The 22,364-nt window shown below is 37.6% G+C and overlaps 1 protein-coding gene across 1 annotated transcript; it reads left to right on the forward strand.

The window, feature by feature from the left end:
* Positions 1–2,193: 2,193 nt before the first annotated feature.
* rev1 (REV1 DNA directed polymerase) lies at positions 2,194–21,861 on the forward strand. The gene is made up of 22 exons (XM_082175583.1): positions 2,194–2,465; positions 4,375–4,441; positions 5,530–5,662; positions 7,442–7,610; positions 7,688–7,954; positions 8,305–9,002; positions 9,120–9,224; positions 9,328–9,444; positions 9,561–9,687; positions 10,494–10,622; positions 10,726–10,880; positions 11,684–11,803; positions 12,298–12,518; positions 12,631–12,803; positions 13,617–13,858; positions 14,118–14,311; positions 14,691–14,921; positions 16,875–16,974; positions 17,303–17,496; positions 17,663–17,813; positions 17,902–18,004; positions 20,231–21,861. Exons 2-22 carry the CDS (start codon positions 4,385–4,387, stop codon positions 20,340–20,342), a joined length of 3,798 nt encoding a protein of 1,265 aa, XP_082031709.1. The 5' UTR covers positions 2,194–2,465; positions 4,375–4,384; the 3' UTR covers positions 20,343–21,861.
* The last annotated feature ends 503 nt before the right edge of the window (positions 21,862–22,364 follow it).

The raw sequence follows: 22,364 nt of genomic DNA on the forward strand, positions 1-22,364 counted from the left end.
CACTGTATAAACAACATTAAAAACTTGTAATGTTTTGTTTTCACCACAGGGGATCTTTAACTTTAAAAAAATTTAAGTAAATAAGTAAATAAACTTCATGCGTAATAAAAAAAATAAAATAAAAAAACTTGACAATTCCTCATAACTTAATTTAACTTCATTTTTTCAATCACGCATTAAGTTTTGACTTTTTTTGTGACTTTTTTTTTGTCAAGTCAAACTGATCACTTTTTATAGTGTATACCACTCATCATTTCTGTCATATTGCACAAATAGATATTCTAATACTGTACTACAACGATTATGCTTGATTCTGCACAGTTTATTGGGCAAGACAGAAGGGTATTAAATGCTAAAACGGCTTGCCATAAGACGTGTACAGTTAATTAATAATGCGCAACAAAGCATGTCATGTAACCTCTATTGTAATATATTTTGCCATAAATTCTCAGAGCTATAAATAGATGTTTCGAATCATGAGGCAGCCTCTCTGTATGAGCTCCACAGGTTACCTTGGGTAGTGATGTTACGTCTGACACCGACGCTCCGAAGCTTGCTTCAAACTCGAACGGTCCTTGCAATGAACCACTGCTTCGGAGCTTGTATCATTACGTCACTAGTCACGTGAAAATGACTTCTGAAGCAAACACACTGGTTCACTCCTGTAGTGAACCACCTGACTGCTTTGACAGCCCAATCCAGTGTTGACAGGTTTGAAACCTGGCGGCTGTATTTCTTATGCTGGTGAAATTGTTTTTTTTTTAAAAAGATATCACCTTTCACCAAAGACAAAGAAAATAATATTTCTGAATAAAAACCATAACATTTAATGAACACTTTGTCTAAGCCTTCTGCATGTACCCAAAGCACACCCTCTGCCACATTTGTTTATTATTAATTAGAGAACATATGAACATTGTTGCATAAAAATATGCATCAAAGACAGAAACTTCAAAAACCCTCTGCTACATTATACAAGTACATCCTTTTCAACATACAAAAATATCAGTCCCACCAGTTAACAAGTTAAGAGTTCTGCTTCCCACAGCTAAACAAGATAAAGCTTTCACACATGATACTGCCCTGCTAAAAAAAACATTACCGAAATTCCATTGGATTTAATGGTTTTCGTGAGAATTTTATTGGTTGTAATGGGAATTATATTGGTCTCTGTGGGTCTCTACTGATATGTGTTGGGTTCTATTGGTGGGGGCATTAAATCCTAATGGAATATGTCCCAAACACACTACAAAAAAAGAATTCTGTAGTGGTTTAAATGGTAAAAGCCAATGGTTCCTATTGGTATTTTAATAGAAACCATTAGTATTTCTGTGATGGTTTCCAACTTTTTTTAAGCTGGTCTGATCTTCTGTCCTTGTCTAAAGAAATAATTACACACACACATCATGCTTAATGTTTTATTATCAAGGTGAACACATGAAATTCATCAGTATCTGTAAAATTCACCTACATAAATGAGTTTCACAGCACTAACACTGTTTCAGCTTTGATCGCCTCGGTAAACACGTAATAAACGGGGCGTTAACATAAGCCTACTTTCATTTTATGGTTGTCAGCTTTGTTGCATTACATTTACTTCACCAGGAGATGGTGCTGCAATTTCTATATTAATGAAGCTTCGAGTAATGAACCATTTTCGACACAATTGTATCAGAAAGCAATAATGCTTCGAAACGCTTCATTTGGCCATCACTAACCTTGGGACACCAAGCAGTCTGTGGCTGACTGGCATAGACAGTTTTCAGAATAGCATCAACGAAAATCTATTCTCAGAATATTTTGGTTGAGCTTTGGGGTGTAAAAACGACCACCTCACATCCTCCTTGAAAGCTTGTCATTGAGCTCGATCACAATGGTATGTTAAATTCAACAATATCAATGGCGAATTCGTGAATCATAAATCCTCCTAAAAGCTCTCTTCTTAATATTCAAAAGCCAGGCCTTCGCCATTGGAAAATTGCTGGCGACAACGTCATGGCCTAATTAATATACATGAGCCAGGCTTAGTCATTGGAACATTTCAGAGCGACGTCAGCAGAACGTGATTAAAATTCAAAAGCTGAACTCTGCGTCAAGTGTAGGGTGACAAACGGACCGCTTGATGGTGCTGTGAGATACAGACAAGGGCTAACGCTGTCACTGTGCGACCCCGTCTGAAAGGAGGAGGAGGAGGAGAAGAAGGAGGAGGAGGAGGGTCTTAAGCGAAAACAGGCAGAGAATCTGGCAGAGCAAGCGGCTAGCAATGGAGACAGATACGAGTGAATGGTAAAAGGGGTGAATCGTGCAGTCACGGGAGCATGTTGATATGGACAGAGTCCAGCATGCGCGAAGTCTCTGTTAGTAATCTTTCACAATTGACGCAAAGGGGGTGGACGCAACCCAAGAGCGGAAACAAAGGCGCTTTGGTTTGAACAAAATACATCTGTAAAGAAGGGGGATAATTGGTGAGCAACAATTTCAGTTTTCAGAGGTTTCTTTTTCAAAAGAAAACGCAAATATCACACGCAGAGTGACGCTACAGTTGTGTTGTTCTGTATTGAACTAATCGATCTGATGTCTGTTGCACTTCTGCTACATTGTTCAAAACGCTGATGGCAATCCAGTTTATTATGCACGAAATGTCACTTGCCTTTTTATTCTCCTACGTGTCACTGTCTCTATCACCTGCCCCACTAACTTATCTTCTATATCGTATTTATCTTTCCCAAATGTACTGCAAAGTTTTTTCCTCCCAGCCCGAGACAGTTCAGTGGTCTTTCACATGGCCAGGCATGTCCCATGTGATGGCTGATGTGTTCAACTAAAGCTACAAACAAACCCGCAATGGAGTATAATTCGTGTTAGGGAGCTATCACTTTGGGTTTTGTAACTGTCTTTTAATAAAAAGGCAGTATAGCTGTGATATATAATAAACATTGTTGCTTGTTGATTGACAGTTCACTAAACGTGAATCTTTTCATTTGTCAACCCTTTCTAAGCCTTCAATACACATCCCTGGTGAAAAAAAACAAAACGACTAAACTAGTTTGGTTTTAGCTTTTCAGCTAGTCAGGCAGTAAGACCAGCTGGCTAACCAACTGAACACAAGGTTGGTATGGCTGTGAGACCAGACCTAAACACATTTTTCAGTAGTAGGCTAATAATTTTATGATTATTCATTTATTTTTTTTACTGTTATTTTCATTGGCATTAATGTTGGTAAATTGAATGGCTTCTAAAACATAATCAACTGCCTTCTGCAGAAGTGCATTGCATGGCCTAGTGAAGGTATCCGTTGCATATTTCTTGTGTAATTTTTGGTAAATGAATCAGATGTTAAGTAAATGTTTTTGGTCCGATTGTCTGAACTGCCATAGTTAAGTTCAATCCAGAATCACCTAGTAGTGGGTTAAAATGTGTCATGTGTCACATCACAACTACTAAATATGCCAAAAAAAATAATCCAGCATGTGGCTGTAAATAACATTACAAACTTTGTTAGCATTCCCATTCATCTTACTGAAGATGTTTTTCATTCCGTTACTCTTCAACTATCACATTTAATGAAAAAGAGTGTATCAGAGGCAAAAATGATCAAGGAGACAGTGAATTGCTGGTCTTGTATATTCATTTGTCAAGAATAAGAGTAAATGACTGGAACAGATGTACAGATGACCTCTGCTCTGGTAAGGTGTGCAGTACTTGGAGAAATGTATTTTCTGTTCACGTTTGACCTCACTGTTTTCAAAGTTCAGATATATGCATCTAAAAAATATAAGAATTTACCTGAATTCAATGTAGTAGGCTATATTAAATACAGTGGATTCAAACTTGAATGAAATCTGTAGCCTAAGTCACTTGTGGATAAAGGTGTCTGTTGAATGCATACAATTATTTCAATTTTATGTTAGATAAAAAGAGGTGGAATATGCTTAGCTTAGACTTCACTTTGCAAATCTCAACTGCTTGATTGTTTGTATTGTAGCCAAATGTAAACCATATTATTGCCAAGCTCTAGTTGGCTAAATGTGACTATAAAGCAAGAAGATATGATTATAAACAAAAACATGATTTTTTTGTAAAGCTGCTCTACAGTGTGTATTGTTAAAAGCGCTATACAAATAAAAATTGACTTGTCTTATTCAGCGCTCAAGTTTTAGCATTTCAGATGCATTTAATTTTCTTTATTAAAGAAGTCACTCTTCTGCCTGCTAATTAAAGAGGTAGCACTTTTTTATTTACTGTAGCTTGTTCCCTTTCTTTGAGTGTAAACACATGCAAGTGTGATGATACTTGTGTCCTCATTTTTATATGTTCATTTTCCATCGCTCACACTTTTAGATTTTGACTCATTCTTGAATCGTTGTGTTTCAGGTCCCTCAGTATGAGTCGAGATGGATGGAGAAAGAAAGTCAGTGAAGATGATGGGTGGGGAGGAAGGGTAAGAGTCTGTTGTTCTTTGTTATTTAATGTTATTGATATCAAGAAGGCAAGCAGCTGTTTTTTTTTCACAGTTGAGTTGTCCTCTGATGTATTCTGTTGTTTTTCCTGTCTGCCCCTGTAAACACTAAAGTATTATTTTTACTGTTATTTTAACTTGTTCTTTGATTTCCACATAACCGTCGACTGCCTTTCTACCACGCGTTCCCCCTCATGTGAGCGCTGGTGTGTGTATGTGTGTGTTCCTGCTGGAGTCTAGACAGGTTTTCATTTGTATTACACCAGTGAGTAATCTCAATTTTCCTCACTGGTGACCAGCACCTCTGCTCTGCCGCGGCCGCCACAGTCCGAGCCCTGCAAGAGATTTGATAGGCTTCAGCGTCTTCATACAGCGTCACAATATGTCCCAATAAGATGGCAACCATAGTGTTTTGCCACCAAATTTGAGACCCAAAAGGGTGTAACTGTTGATTTTTAGTTAGTGATTTGGTCATTTACAGCCGCAATAGCAGACCCCGGATCCCATGTTTGCTTGTAAAAGTGAATCTTGCCAGTGCATGTACAGTATCACAATTGTTTTCTTACAGGATTTTAAGTTTTTAAGCACAGAACAGTTGTTACCTTCATTCCTTGTGTGTTTTCATATCTCAGGTTATATTAATTAGGTTCAGGGGAATTTCCTGTCAGTACAGGTGGAGCGAATGAGTGAGTATTGTGGAGTATTTTTGTGTGTGTGTGAGTCTGCTTATTGGTTCAGGCTCAACTCCTGAATCCCAGCGTTCCATCCGTTGCCATGGAGACAGAGAGTCGCCGTGCCAGCAGGGCAGACTTGCACCTCCAGTCTCATTGAATGTCTGAGGCGTAATCAAACGCTTGTCAGCCAGACGCTGCACATTTTTCTTTGTGTGTGTGTGTCTATATTGCAGTCTGTTCATTTTTTCCAGTGGTTAGAAATGTTTTAGTTTTTTTACTGTTTAAATGTGTGTGGTCAGTGAGTGCTGTCTGCTTTGCCTTATTACTTGATCTTGTAAATGGGATTTTTAAAAATCAAATTAAGATTACAGTTGTGTTTGTTAAATTCTTTCTTAGGGTGGTTATATGGCTGCAAAAATCTGTAAGCTTGAGGAGCAGTTTCAGAAGGATGCTCCAAGAGAGAAGCAGAAAGATGGAATGTCCTCCTGTATCTTCAGCGGTGTGGCCATCTATGTCAATGGATATACAGGTCAGACTTCTCCCACATGTGCTGTGATAACAAATGTCAAAATGAAAGCAATCACATTTAAAAAAAAAACATTATTATTATTATTATTATTATTAATTATTTTGAAGAAAAAAAGAAAAAGAAAAAAAAGAAGATTATAAATACTTTGTTTTTGTAATCAGTATTAATAATATTAATAATTAATAACCGTATTTTATTTATACAGTATATATTTTTTATTATTTAGATCTGATATATTTATATTTATATATATATAATTATATGGTCACTGCTGAAGGGTTCAAATATGCAAAAGATGCTGGAAAACTGAAGAATTTGCAGAACCCGAAGGATTTTATTGAAGAACATATATACATATATATATATATATATATATATATAATTTTTTTTGTTATTTTTTTTGTTATTTTTTTATTTTGAAAATAACATTAGAATAATGATACTGAATCAGGACAGTGCATTTTTCTCAGGCACTCTTTACTTAAACTGCATCTGACTGAAGAGTCAACAGCTTTCATGCATGCCTTTCAAAATTAATGCCTCGCACCAGAAAAAACATTTAGAATTATGTTTTGTTGTTTTTCTTTCTTTGACTACACACTCTACAACCCACTCAAAATGGTCTTGCAACCCACCGGTTAAGAAACACTGGTATAAAGCGTTATATAAATAAAGGTGACTTGTCACTTGACTTATATTATATTATATTATATTATATTATATTATATTATATTATATTATATTATATTATATTATACAGTTGTGCTGAAAAGTTTACATACCCTTTGCAGAATCTGATAATCAATAATTTGAACAAAATAAGAGGGCTCATTATAATGGCATGTTAATTTTTATTTAGTGCTGTCTTGAATAAGATATTTTACATAAAAGATGTGTACGTATAGTCCACAAGACAAAAAATAGCTGCATTTATAAAAATGACCCCGTTCAAAAGTTTACATACCCATGATTCTTAATCCTGTGTGTCGTTACCTGGATGATTCACGGCTGTTTTTGTTTTGTTTTGTGATGGTTGTTCTTGAGTCCCTTGTTTGTCCTGAGCAGTTAAACTGCCTTATGTTCTTCAGAAAAATCCAGCAAATGATTCAGTTTTCCACCATCTTTTGCATATTTGAACCTTTTCCAGCAGTGACTATATGATTTTGAGATCCAGCTTTTCACTCTGAGGACAGTTGAGGGAAGGTTCAAAAAAGGTTCAAACTTTCACTGATGCTCCTGAAAGAAACGCGATCCATTAATAGCCAGGGGGTGAAAACTTTTTGAATTTGAAGAACAAGGTAAATTGCACTTAATTTGACCTTCCGGGAAACATGTAAGTATCTTCTGTTTCTTCCGAAGGGCAGTACTAAATGATCATCTTGTTGTGGATCATCCAGGTAACGACATACAGGATTAAGAATCAAGAGTATGTAAACTTTTGAACAGGGTCATTTTTATAAACTATGGTAAACTATATGTAAACATCTTTTATGTAAAAATCTTATTGAGGACAGCACTAAATAAAAAAAAATTGCATTTTCACAGATTCTGCAAAGAGTATGTAAACTTTTGAGCACAACTGTAGATTTGTTTATATAGAATAATGTGCAAAATTATTTGGGAATATGAAGTGAAATGGTTTCTGGGAAACTTTGCAGGCTGGACTCAAACTTATGTTTCCCAATTGAGCACAATAGCTGAACGTGTCAGGAGGATGAGCGCTGTGCCACTGCTCTACCGTTTTGAGAACCTTGTATTGTGTTTTTTTTTTTTTTGCAGTTCCCAGTGCGGATGAGCTGCGTAGACTGATGATGCTGCATGGCGGGCAGTTCCATCTCTATTACACTCGCTCCAAAACCACACATATCATTGCCACCAACCTCCCCAACAGCAAAATACAAGAGCTCAAAGGAGAGAAAGTAGTGCGGCCAGAGTGGATCACCGACAGGTGTGTCTTTTGTGCACTTTGCAAGCTATTGAAGCACAATATTATAGCGATACTAATATTTTTGTTTTTTTGTGCAGTATAAAGGCAGGCTGCCAACTTTCATACATCCAGTATCAGCTCTATACGAAGCAGAAAGGCTTGAGCTTTGCCAGTGTTTGTGCACAAGGAGGGCAGGATCCGTCATTTAGCCATGGACCATCCAAACCCAGTACAAGCCACCCTCAGTCAGACAGTCTCAAGCCCAGCCACACTCAAACCCTCTCTAAAGAAGTTCTCAAATCCACTCACGCTAACCACACGGCTAACTTCACTGATCGAACTAATCACCAGTTAGACATCAAACTGTGAGTATGCTTTATACCAGGGATCCACTGGCACACGTGAGTGTCAAATGTAAAAAAAAAAATTATCAGGTTTTCACACTGTACATTATGTTCATGTTTCTAAATTAACTTGAAGCATTTAAAAAAAAAAATATTTAGTGTTTATTTATTTTTTCACATTTATTTATACTACATAGTATAGAATTTTAATTTCGCCCATTCATTTGTTATCGGTTTATTGCATTGGCCTGCGGGTCAGTTAAAACTGCTTCACGACCATGGGCCATGTTTTTACACCCCTCATAAAAAAAACACATTTGGATAATTATTTAATATTGTATCTTCTTGTTCTTTCTCCTTTTGTCTGGCAGAAATGGCATCACCTCTGAGGAGGATGCAGAGAGGCCCAGAGTTAATGGGATTCATGATGGAGATGATGATGACAACGCCTGTGTCCTTTTGCCAAGAGGCTCACAAGACACTTCGTTAACTAACGGTTATGTACACCCTGTGAATGGTGCCTTAAAGCCTCAGGACTTAGTTTCTTTTGCAGAACATCGCCCTCATGTTGTTGACACAGGGTCCCTTCAGTCCCACCTCCCACAGGCTGGATGCTGGGACAGGGAGGAGCCCAGCTGCTCTTCTGCTGGATCAAAAGCAAATTCCCATCAGACGTCCTTGATGTCCACAGCCAGCCCTGCAAAGAAGCTTGATACTCACAATATGCAAAAAGAACTCCATCCAGAGCCAACATCTAATCCAGGAACTTCAGCTTCCCCTCAGAAGGGCAATCAGACAAGAGTTCCACTAAATGGGAGTTATCACATGACCCCTAACTCCTTCATCCTTGCAAACTCTAGTAACCAGTCAGGAAGTTCAACTGCGCAGGGAGCAGAGGCTGGAATAATATCAGAGTTCTTTTCTCACTCAAGGCTGCATCATATTTCTACATGGCGTAATGAGTTTTCTGAGTATGTGAACTCCCTGCAGAGCAGGCGGCGAGTAGCAGGAGGAGCTGTTTTCTCTGGAAAAGAGAAACTAAAGAAGCTCAAAGCTAATTGCAGTTCAGGTAGCTTGTCTTTGTGGTTTATGTTTGTGTATTTTTTGTTTGTTATTGAGGAGTATGTGTATTTGTGATGCAGATTTTTGCAACAAAAAAAAGTTTCTGTATTTCTCTTTGGCACAGGTTCCTTAATGGCTGCTCCTCAGGTGCGTCAGTCCTGTATTCTTCATGTGGATATGGACTGCTTCTTTGTATCCGTTGGGATCAGACACCGACCAGATCTCACAGGTACGTTTCAGTCAGTTAGAGGGAAGTGCTCAAGTTTCTTATTGCAGCTTATTTGATAGCAACTGATAAACTGAGCTTTATTGATGGTCAATCTGTACTCCAGGGAAACCGGTTGCAGTGACAAGTAACCGCGGTCCTGGCCGTGTTGCACAGCGACCTGGTGCAAATCCTCAGCTTGAGTTTCAGTACTACCAGAGGAAACAGAAACAGTACAGAAAAGGTAAACCCAGATTTTAGAAGAAAGATGTTGGTTAAATTTTGCTTGAAATCACAATTAATTTATTAAAGATTATTTTGAAGTTTGAATTTAGGTGACCATTGTTCTTTCTGCTTTAGAGAAGACAGATAATGATCTTGAGATGACCCCATCTCCACAGTGTGATGAAGGTCCCAGTAATGGAGTGGATCTGGACCTGGCTGCCCTCTCAATGGCAGAGATTGCCTCTTGCAGTTATGAGGCCAGGTATTTATTGTAAACCTGCCGGGCTACTTTCTTTTGCAACATGAGTCCTTGATTATTTTGGTCTATTTCCCCCCCCAAAAATAGGTTTTTAAATTTTAAATGTATATATCTGCTATTCATTTTGAAAACTTAGGAGTAATTTAGCACATAGATTAGGTATGTCCCGATCAATTTCTTTGTGCCGCCGATCTGAGTCATTTGATATTGAGTATCTGCTGATACAGAGTCCTGATCTGATACAGGTATTTTCCTAGTGCTAGGTGCATACTTTAAGTACAGTAAAGTTATAAAATCAATACAACGTACATAGGGACATACAGATAGTTCCTTAGGGGCAGGGGGCAAATGCAAAATAGGGGAGTAATTCCAATATATCAATTACTTTGTAACAGTAACAATTATGGATATGGGACTACTGATTTAAACTTCTTGATTTTTATATGTACAATAAGAAGAAGAATTGCAACAAGAAGAAAGAAATTGTGGAGATAAGGTTAGAAAGCAAGATTATGATGTTAGAATGCTAGTCTGTCAGTCAAGCAAGCCATAGCAACTCGTTATGGCACATTCCGACGGCAGATAACAATAAACAGTAAATAAATTACTTTGAGTGATTCATTACAAAAGAGTGCATAAAATATGGTAAACCAGGAAACTCGAAACTCACCTGTGGTTCTTAACATTTTTGACTCTAAGGCCCTCCATTGTCAACAACTGTAGATTACAATATATTTAAAAGTCCATGGCAATTTTTCATAATACAGTTTGACCTCTAGCAGTACCTGTTACTCCTGTTACTCTTACAGGCAGGCTGGTGTGCGAAACGGCATGTTCTTTGGCCGGGCTAAGCAGCTCTGTCCTGATCTGCAGCCTGTCCCGTATGACTTCCAGGCGTATAAAGAAGTGGCCCTGACTTTGTATGAGACCCTGGCCAGGTAACAGATATAATGTTTGCTACAACTTTCTTTGGATTGCTATGTTATTCCTAAACCCAGTAGACAAACATTTTCTCTTGCTTCACGGTTGCTTGTTTTATAGTTACACTCATAACATTGAGGCACTAAGCTGTGACGAGGCCCTGGTGGACGCCACGGCTCTTCTGGTTGAGCTGGGGGTTACTCCTGATGATCTGGCACGGGCCATCCGTGAAGATATAAAGGAGAAGACTGGTTGCTCTGCCTCAGTTGGAATGAGTAAGAGACTTTATAAATGAAAAAATGAAAATTCTGTCATTATTTACTCACCCTTATGATGTTTCAAGCCTGTATGACTTTCTTTCTTTCATGGAGCACAAAAGGAATTTTTTTGAAGAATGTGCTGGTTGCTCTTTTTCAATGCATTTACAATGAATGTGAAATTTGATGTAAAAGTTGATGTAAAAGTTGATGTAAAAGTATTATAAAACTTCTGAGCTATATTCCACAAGTCTTCTAAAGCCATACAATAGCATTGTGCTTTCTAATGTACTCATGTGAACATGCCAAACAGCTGATGTCAAGATTTTAAGTGAATAACAACTTTGGTTTGTTACTCACACTAAGCTATTCTATTGCTTCAGTAAACTCAAATGTTTTGGAGCTTAAGAGCTCCAGTCCTCATTTACTTGCTTCATACCGAAGAGAGTGGCCAAGATATTCTTTAAAGTTCACCTTCTACAAAATTAATATAGGTTTGGAACGACATGAGGGTCAGTAAATGATGACACAATTTTCATTTTTGAGTGAACTATCCCATGAATAAGTTTAATGACCGTGTGTCATATTGTAATGTAGTTGTTGGTGCTGTTTTATCTCTGAAGGCTTTTGTACATTTAGTACATTTATGCATTTGGCAGACGCTTTTATCCAAAGCGACTTACATTGCATTATCCTATAGATTTATACATAGGTATGTGCAATCCCCTGGGATCGAACCCACAACCTTGCGTTGTTAACGCAATGCTCTTACCACTGAGCTACAGGAAAGCTTTTGTAACTTCCCTTATACTTGTCATCAGGTTCCAACATCCTTCTTGCTCGGATGGCGACCCGTAAGGCCAAACCAAATGGACAGTACTTCCTCAGGTCAGAGGATGTGGATGATTTTATCAGGGATCAACCTGTCTCCAGTTTGCCTGGTGAGAACAGAGCATCCTACACATACACTACCATTCAAAGGGTTCAAAAGAGGGTCTGTTTAGTGTTTGTAAAATTAGTAAAGTCTCTTATGCTCACCAGGGCTGCTTTTATTTGATCAAAAATATTTTAATATTGTGAAATATTATTACAATTTAAAATAAGATATACATTTACTAATACATTTTAAAATTTAATTTATTCCTGTGATGGTAAAGCTGAATTTTCAGCATCATTACTCCAGCCTTCAGTGTCACATGATCCTTCAGAAATCAGTCTAATATGCTGATTTGGTGGTCAAGAAACATTTCTTATTATTATCAATGTTGAAAACAGTTGTGCTGCAATTTATTTTAGTTGAAACAGTGATAAATATTCTTCTGGATTCCCAAACTTTTGAATGGCATTGTATTTAAAGCTGAAAACAGAGTTTTACAGTAGAATGTATTGCTGTTTGTGTGCATGCGGACCTGTGCTTCTGCATGCTTGTGTGCAGGTGTGGGTCGCTCAATGAACTCCAAGCTGACCTCATTGGGAGTGAGTACCTGCGGTGACCTGCAGCAGTTGTCCATGTCTCGACTGCAAAAGGAGTTCGGGCCACGGACGGGACAGACGCTCTTTCGTTTTTGCAGGGGACTGGATGACAGGCCTGTGCGCAGTGAGAAGGAGAGAAAGTCTGTGTCTGCAGAGATGAACTACAACATTCGGTTCACACAGGTTTTTAAGTATACAAGTTACAGCAATCATTGCGAATCGTCCTATACCTGTCATTGTCCTAAATCTGTTGACCTCCCTCATTAGTTTTCCATCACCTCTAATGTTCTGCTAGGTTGAAGAGGCGGAGTCTTTCCTCACTAACCTATCTATGGAGGTGCAGAAGAGGTTGGAGGGGGCGGGGCTTAGAGGTCGCCGGGTTACACTTAAGGTCATGGTGCGAAAAGCAGGGGCTCCGATAGAGCCAGCCAAATATGGTGGTCATGGGATATGCGACAACTTTGCCAGGTGACTTGCACCAGGATACATTTGCCACTTCTAGTCTTCTTAAAGAACCACTGCCATTTGTTTATGGGGAGTGATACTCTGACATTTAAAGTTGTGATGAAACGGGAGTAGCAACAAATCTTTTCCTCTGTATTGTGACGTCAAATTTGAGTGAAACAACAAAAAAAGAAAAATGTAGGGCAGGTATTTGGTTTAATTAATCGGTTGTTGCTTGGATAGAGGCGGATTTGAATGTGAACTTGAGCAGACTAAATTAGTTTAAGCAGACTAAATTATTAGAGATTCAAGTTATGATGTTTTGATAAAGAATAATGAGATCAGAAAACAATATGCATGGATGATTCATTCATAGTTCCATGCATTTAGAAAATGGGGAGAATTTCTCTGATAAATAAAAAACAATTCCTGCTGATACTGATAAGCCGATGATAATTATTTTCATGCTGTGGGAGATATTAAAATCATATACAATTTTGTCTGAATAAAAAAGCACTAAAAACTTTAATCAGTCATTGTAAAGGCTGCAAGTAAATTTAGGCATCACAACATGTAAAGTATGAAATTGTAAAAAAAAAAAAGAAGCATTTTGCTTAAGAAATTAAACTATTAGTGTTTTTAAAAATTAACTTTATACGAGCTTAAGAAGATGCCAAAGGTAATTTAAATGTAAAAAGAGGGGAGATTAGCATTGGATTAAATATCCAATATCAACTGAAACTGATTTAATTCATTCGAAGAATCTCTAATATTGACTGATAACTGAGCTCTGATTTGATATACATTTGAGAGTTTCTCATTACTGTCACATTGCAGGTCTGTTTTACTAGCTCAGCCCACAGACAATGGTCAGCTGATTGCAGCAGAGGCCATTAAGTTGTTCCATGCCATGAAGTTGCATGTGAAGGACATGAGGGGAGTGGGGCTGCAGGTGCAGCAGTTGGAGGGACCACATGCAGACCCATCAGGACAAGGGGCCTCTCGTGGTCGCTCGATCAAAGACCTGCTGCAGGCCAGACAGCCTGCCCTCAGCCCCAGGAAAGAGCCTCTAGCACAAGGTCAGATCAGTTTGATTAGGACAGGGTTCTTCAAATCCAGCCACTGTCCTGCAAAGTTTAGATATAACCCTGAACAAACTCACCTTATTATAACTGTATCTTAGTTTTGCTCACTCATATGTGTTTGATTAGGGTTTGAGCGAAACTCTGCAGGAAAGTGGTCCTCCAGGGCCGGATTTGAAAAACCCTGATTTAGGATGTATAGGATTTATGTTGGGATCTGACTCTTAACAAATATTCCTTGTTGCTTCTATTTTAGATGGTTTAACCAGCCCTTCCTCATCCAGAGCTTTCTCCTCCAACCAGGAGAGAGTTACTGCTCCATCATCACCACCCTCCACCAGCTCAGATCCAATGCCTGGAACGAGTAAAGGAGAATTTCACCATCCACGCACCCCCAACCATGTTAGGGCATGCCTAAACATCAGCATTGAGGTGCCATCTCCCTCTCAGGTTAGGTTCTTGAGTGCACCTCAGGATCTAAAAAAAAACGTTCTGGGTTTTATCATGAATTCATTCAGCATTGATGATAGTAATACATTTTCTTGAGCAGCAAATCAGCATATTAGAATCATTTCTGAAGGAAATTGTGTGACACTGAAGACTGGAGTAATGATGCAGAGAATTCAGCTTTGTATCGCTGGAATAAATTACATTTATTAATACTTAATACATTAAAATAAATTACAAAATAAAACGGTTATTTAAAATATTTCACAGGATTACTCAAATAAAAGCAGCCTTAATTAAAAAATAAAATAAATCTTGCTGAACCCAAGCTTTTGAATGGTGACATTTCAAATGTAAGCCCCTGTTTCCCCTCTCATATTAGGTGGACCTGTCTGTTTTAGAAGCTTTACCTGTAGACATAAGGAAACAGGTGGAGCAGTCCTGGAGACACAGAGAGGAGCAGCCAAGCACCTCATCTCATCTCTCAACCCCACCTCGAACCTCCTCTCCACCTCCAGCCCCATCACTTGGCACCCTTGTACTGCAGCTCCCAAACCAGCCAGGTCAACCATGTACAACGGGCATTATACTAGAGCTCCCTGACTTCTCTCAGGTACATGCTATTAACATGCCGACTTCAAGGGGGAAACTTGGTGAAATGGTGTTAAAGGGATACTTCACCGTTTTTTCATATTAAACTATGTTATTCCCTTAACTAAAACGAGTTGATACATACCTCTCTCGTCTCAGTGCGTGCACTAAATCGCTCTGTCTTGCGGCGAAACTTTGTTAGCACTTAGCTTAGTCCAGTTCATTCAATATTGGCCAAGCAGAGAAGCTACCAAACATCTCCACGTTTTCCCTATTTAAATACAGTTACTCGCGTAGTGTAACTCGACCTAGGACGGTGACACAAAACAAAACGTTGCGCTTTTCTAAGCGTGTAAAATGGATAACTATATTGTATGGCGGAATACCATAGCAAGTGCTTGGAAGCACTTCGACTTCGGCGCAGTAATATCTTCACTCGTGAAAAATCCTCTCACCGGCCCCTGCTCCCTCTAGTGAAGATATTACTGCGCCAAGTCGAAGTGCTTACAAGCACTTGCTATGGTATTCCGCCTAGGCCTGTCGCGATAATTAAATAACCGTCTGATCGCGATTATTTGATCTAACCGCGATTGTTTCAGACAACCGCGATTATTGCACTCTTTTATAGGCCTACGGCACAAGGGGGAGTCATGGACCAAAATAAATAGACAAGCACTAATTACGTTTTCCAGCAATATATTCAAAGTCATCTGAAGCCATTCCATAGCTTAATGTGAGGGACAGTATTTACATTGTTAAATTAAAGTTCACAAACTCGTCTGCAGCTGTCAATCAGTCCGTTCAGCATTCAAACTCTGCAGCTGTCAATCATTCCGTTCAGCATTCAAACAGCGCGCGTCGTCCGGTTACGACAGGATACACGGTAAAACTTTCTCCAATGTGACATTGACGTTATAATGCTTGATCTGTAGATAAAGGGCTGTGGATTTGCATAAAATGACTTTATTTTGCTGGAGTTTTTGCTGTTTCTAAATGACTCGCTTGCTACCGTGTGCCTACACAGCACAAGGACTATGAATTGGCATCAGACGCACAATAACTGGAGTTTAAAACTGTTAAGAAACAAATGATCAATAAACTGTTGCCCTCGACATTTCTTCGCTTTGTGCCGTGAACTTTTAAATGCGCACTTGTGCAGCGCTGCGCACTGTGACTCCATGTTGCTTTGAGCACATCATTCTGCACCCGCGATGCGCATACGCGCTTTGTTCCGCTCTGTTTTGAAGCGTATCATATTATCATGGTTTGTGCACATTTGTTTTTGTTAACATGTTTAGATTTTTTATTTTTTATTAAATTACTGTGCAGATGTTTTCAAAAATTACTTTTTGCTGCTGATTTATACACTCACTAAGTTTAATAAACTAATTGTCATAGCTATTGAATATATTTATTTAATATTTAAAGGTGTTAACTGTAATCTTAGGATTAAATTCATCACAATTATTTAATGAATGAAGCACAAAGCCCTAAAACAGACAATTAATCGGCATAATCGCCAAAGCCCTAACACAGACAATTAATCGGCATAACCGCAATAATTTTTTAGTCAATTAATCGTCAGCCAAATTTCATAATCGTGACAGGCCTAATTCCGCCATACAATATAGTTATCCATTTTACACGCTTAGAAAAGCGCAACGTTTTGTTTTGTGTCACCGTCCTAGGTCGAGTTACACTACGCGAGTAACTGTATTTAAATAGTGAAAACGTGGAGATGTTTGGTAGCTTCTCTGCTTGGCCCATATTGAATGAACTGGGCTAAGCTAAGTGCTAACAAAGTTTCGCCGCAAGACAGCGATTTAGTGCACGCACTGAGACGAGAGAGGTATGTATCAACTCGTCTTAGTTAAGGGAATAACATAGTTTAATATGAAAAAACGGTGAAGTAACCCTTTAACATTGACCATCAGAAACTAGTATTTTAGAGATCCTAAAACTGAACTTTTAACAGGTTGACCCAGATGTGTTTGCAGCACTTCCCAGAGAGCTTCAGGAAGAACTGTGCTCTGCTTATCGAAACAAGGGAAACGCTCAAGCTCAAGGCACCACTGGTGAGTAAAAATAAGTTGGGATGTGCAACAATCTAAACAACATCCCAGATGTAATTTCTCTATTATTATGAGCACTTATCTTTCTTATTCTAACTTTTTTTCTTTAACAGATTTCATCTTTTATACTGTACACTAGAATGTGATTCCTAAATGTAGTCCTTGTGTGTTACAATTGACCTTTTATTAACAATGTAGCTATAACATAACATGACAATAATGATCATCAGCTTATCCAGAGTTTTGATATCCGTGTCTCCCCTAGAATTAAGTAATCCACCGCTACCACACACCATACAGTGTCTCTAATCTTGCCTTCTCGTTTCTGTAGTGGAACAGAAACAAACATTTCCTCAACTAAAGCAGCCTGCAGTGGGGAAATTAAAGCGCCGCTACAAAAAGAGAAATGCTAGTCCTGCCAAAAAGGGTCCAAGTCCACTAAAAAAACTATTTCCTGGAAACAGCCCTGCCAAATCCAGCCCCTCAAAAATTATTCCTCTGCCACTCAAACAACAAGGCCTCAAAGTAAGCCTGTAATCCAGTTACAATATTCTTCTTTTTATTTATAAAATTTTTCTGTTTATACTGTAGTTTATTGATGCTTAAGCCATTTGACATTAAATGTGTTTGTTCAAGGTTTTGACAATTCTGGGGGGGAAAAGGATTTATCTTAGATGTTTTTCTTTGGTAGACTGAAAATGTACAGTGCCCGTCCTCTCCGAGCATAGATGTCCCAGAGACACTGTCCAAATTGAATCCCCGCCCAGTCCCGACTCTAGCTGGAGCTTATGAATTCAGTGACATCAGAACTCTGCTTCGTGAATGGGTCACTACCATCTCAGGTACGGCAGAAAAGCAAAACTTTTCTAAATGCTAGTATATATTTGCATTGTGCACCTGGTTTAATTGTGCGGTGCTGCATCTTCACAGAACCAATGGAAGAGGACATTCTGCAGGTGGTGAAGTACTGCACAGAACTCGTGGATGATAAAGACCTGGAGAAACTCGACCTTGTCATCAAATACATGAAGAGGTATTGTTCTGAATTCTCCGTCACTGATTCCTGCAATAAATACATCATAATTCTCACAAGCAGGAATATACACTACCGGTCAAACGTTTGGGTTCAGAAAGTTTTTTTTAGTTTTTTTTAAGTACATTTTTCTTAAACATTGATGCATTAAATTGATCAAAAGTGACAGTAAAGAAGATATCTATTATTTTTACCAAAAAATGCCTATTTCAAATAAATGCAGTTCTTTTGAACTCTCTATTCATCTAGGAATTCTGAAAAAGACATATCACAGTTTCCACACAAATATTAAGCAGCACAACTTTTTTTCAGCACTGATAATAATAACTATTTCTTGAGCTGCAAATCAGCATATTAAAATGAAGTATCATGTAAAACACTGAAGACTGGAGTAATGAGGCTGAAAATTCAGCTTTGCCATCACATATTACATATTAAAAAATATACTAAAATAGAAGTTATTTTAATTTGTAATACTATTATTATTGTAATATTATTTCTATTTTTGCTGTATTTTTTATTTAATAAATACAGCCTTGGTGAGCATAAGAAACTTCTTTCAAAAATGTAAAACATCTTACTAACTCCAAACTTTTGAACAGTAGTGTACAACCCCATTTCCAGAAAAGTAGGGACATTTTGTAAAATGCAATAAAATCAAGACTGGTATTTCTTAATTCACTTGAACCTTTTTTTAACTGACAAAAGTACAAAGAAAAGTTTTCCAATGAGTACTAAGAAAAGTTTTCCAATGTTTTCACTGAACAGTATAATTGTATTTTGTAAATATAAACAAATTTTGGCTGCAAAAAACTACAAAAAAGTAATAACTACAAAATAAAAGATTATCAAAGTTAGATTATCCAACTCTTTTGAAACGGTCCACAATGAGCAGGTGAATTGGTAATAGGTGAGGGAATCGTGTTTGGGTGTAAAAGAGCTTCTCAGTCTTTGCAAGCAAAGATGGGTCATCATGGCTCACCATTTTGTGCCAAATATCATGAGAGAACTGTCAATCAATTCAAATATCACATTTCTCAATACAAGATTGCAAAGAATTTGTCTTTTACCATCTGCCATACATAATATTGTGAAAAGATTCAGGGAATCCAGAGAAATCTCAGTCTGTGTAGGGCAAGATAGGAGACCTCCGTTGAATGTGCACGACCTTTGAGCCCTCAGATGGCATTGCATGAGAAACCGTCACGCTACTCTGTTAAATACAGCCACATGTGTTCAAGAGTACTTTGGAAAACCATTTTCACTTCACACAGTCTGACGCTGAATTAAGAAATGCCACTTGAGTCTCTGTTACGCAAGGAGAAAGCTATACATCAGGAGATGTTGGCGAGTTCTCTGGGCCCGAGCTCATCTCAGATGGTCTAAAATACAGTGGAAATGTGTGCTGTGGTCTGAGTCCATGTTTCAGCAAAAAATGGACATCACATTCTCAGTCCCAAAGACGAAAGGGACCTTCCAGACTTTCATCAATGACAGGTGCAAAAGCAAACATCTGTCCTGGTATTAGGGTGCATCAGTGCAAACAGCCTGGGTAACTTGCATATGCATGAAGGTACCACTGACGTGGAGGCATATATTGGGATTGTACAGAGACATTTAATGTCACCAAGATGACATCTTTCCTGGGAAGCAAGACAATGCCAGGCCTCATTCTGCACATGCTAAAACTGAGTGGTTTCTAGACGCTTTGCACCATAGAAGGGATGTGCCTGCCTGCAGTCCAGATCTGTCTCTTATTGAAAATGTATGACCCATTATGAAAAGGAGAATCAGACAACGACGACCACGGACTGTTGAGCAGATGTCTTTTATTAGGCGAGATTGGGTAAAAATTTCACTTGCAAAACTGCAACAATTAGTATCCTCAAATCCCAAATGATTTCAAAAGTGTAAAAAAAAAAAAAAAAGGAACGGTGATGTGACACAGTGGTAAACATGCCTCTGTCCCAACTTTTTTTAGAGTGTGTTGCAGCCATCAAAATCAAAATTAGTTTATATTTACAAAATAAAATTAAGTTGGTCAGTGAATACATTGGAAAATATTTTCTGTGTACATTTGCCAGTTAAATGAGAATTTAACGGTTCAAGACAATTAACAAATCACAGATTCTTGATTTTATTGCATTTTACAAAATGTCCCAAATATTCTGGAAATGGGGTTGTAGATCGATTGGACTTTCTGATGATTTGAACTGTTCATTTCAGACTTATGCAGCAGTCCTCAGAGTCAGTATGGAGCATGGCCTTTGACTTCATCCTTGACAATGTGCAGGTGGTGGTACAGCAAACCTATGGTAGCACTCTGAAGATCACATAGGAGGACCGTCCTAACCTCAGTCACTGTGATGTCAGCCCAGTCCTGCCACCTCATCATGATGTGTGAGAGAGACAACAAAACCGCTCGAGTCTGACAATCGTAGCATTGCTGTCTTTTTTGTGAAATCACCCAATAGAGCTTCTCTGAGAACACAGAGGACATCTGAGGATTACAAGATCAAGCCAATGATGATGAGGAACAGATGAGCATACCAGCTTTATTCAGAAGCAGCTGAACACTGAATATTTCTTTCATCATGTCAATTCTCTAGACTGTCTGATGTCTCTGGAGGAACTTTGGTAACACTTTTCAGTCAGGTTGTATTTGTTAACATAAGTTAATGCATTAAGGATAATGAGCTAACAAGGAATACTTTTTGACGGCATTTATTAATCTTGTTTAATGTTAATTCACAAATATATTATTTTTCTATTTTTTACTTCTTAGTTGATAATGCATTAACTAATATTAACATACATTTGTAACATTTAAATGTATATAAATGTAGAAATTAACATTTTACGGCACGTATTAATCTTGATTAAAACATCATTGATTTTTTTAGTTGGTTAACTATTAATGTGTACAACCTGAGTGTAAAATGTCACCAGAACTTCTTTGAATGTTTTGAATGCACTGTCCTAAGCAAAGCCTTTGCTTCCTATTTGGATCTGTTTTTCTTTCTTGTCTTTCTTGTCAGCATTTTGTCCTCTTGTACCCCAGAACCTGTGTTTATTTTGAATGTCTGGCCTCAGAAATATATAACAGACTTTGTAGCAAAGCAGAATGGAGTGGCATGTCATTTGCCTTTAATGGGTTACTGAGATGTTGAAAGCGGGAATAGGGAAAACAGTATATTCTATCAAAGTCTTTTGGCAGTTTAGCATGGGATACTAACATTTTATGTAAAGCTAACATTTGTTTTCCTAGATTTAAAATATAAAATTTTATTACGGTACTCCTGCTCATTGATTGTTCATCATCATGATGTATATTTGTCCGTATGTCTGAAAGAGCTAAAAGAGAGATGAATATTTATAAAGAAAAAGATTTAAAAAAATGGCCTGGTTAATTTGACAAAATTGAGTTTCAATTGTTCTGTCATGCTTCTTAGTCTTGTTTTCTAAATATATGGATATGGTGCTGGAGGAAAGGAAGGGTTTTTCAATCAGATTGTTGTGAACCGAATAATAGGTCAAAGATGGATACTTCAGTTTACATTCCCAATGAAGCATTGTCCTCTCAATCCCTTTTCACTGTAGTTTTGACTTTATATATGAACAGAATGTACTTGACTCCTCAAATGTTTTACGTTTATACTTTCTTGGTTTTAAGAAGCTGCTCTTGAGACGTACATCTGTTATTATCTCACATTATCATGGCATTACAGAGATGAAGGCCTGAAAAAACATATTTGGTCAAAAAATCTGTAATGACAGAATGACCTGTGCCTGAAGACCAGAAGCTGTGACATCATTTGTATGTTTTATAAATTTGCAAATAAATTTGGATAAATTGCTATGGTCTTGTTTTTTTGTTGTTGTTTTTTTTAAATTGATTTTATTTATTTTTTTTTATAAAAAATTTTTTGTGTGTGTATGTATTTGTGGATCAAGCTAACATTGATCCACAAATAATATCACTAACAATGATAGTGTAACAGCAAACATCTTAAACTAATTAAATAAGATTCCTAAAGAAAGGATAAAATCAAAAGGCATTTGTCTCTGAAATCTGCTAAATTAATTAATATTCAATATTCTGATGGAGCAAACGAAGAGTCAAAATTTAAATAGAGGATAATCATTGATTAAATATGACCAAACATAAATTTAAAAAATAATTTTACAAAGAAAAAAAAAAATAGACTGATATAATGTAAATTTTAAAGCATATTATAGCTACTTCCCATATATATTATATTACTGTTTCGATTGTCCTGCACATACTTTTAAAATGTATTTCTAAAATGTAGCTTTTGTGTAATGTTGCAAAATACTGCAGTTATTAATATTATAAAGT

Source organism: Leuciscus leuciscus (assembly GCF_965113295.1).
Source record: "Leuciscus leuciscus genome assembly, chromosome: 7".
Classification (NCBI taxonomy): domain Eukaryota; kingdom Metazoa; phylum Chordata; class Actinopteri; order Cypriniformes; family Leuciscidae; genus Leuciscus; species Leuciscus leuciscus.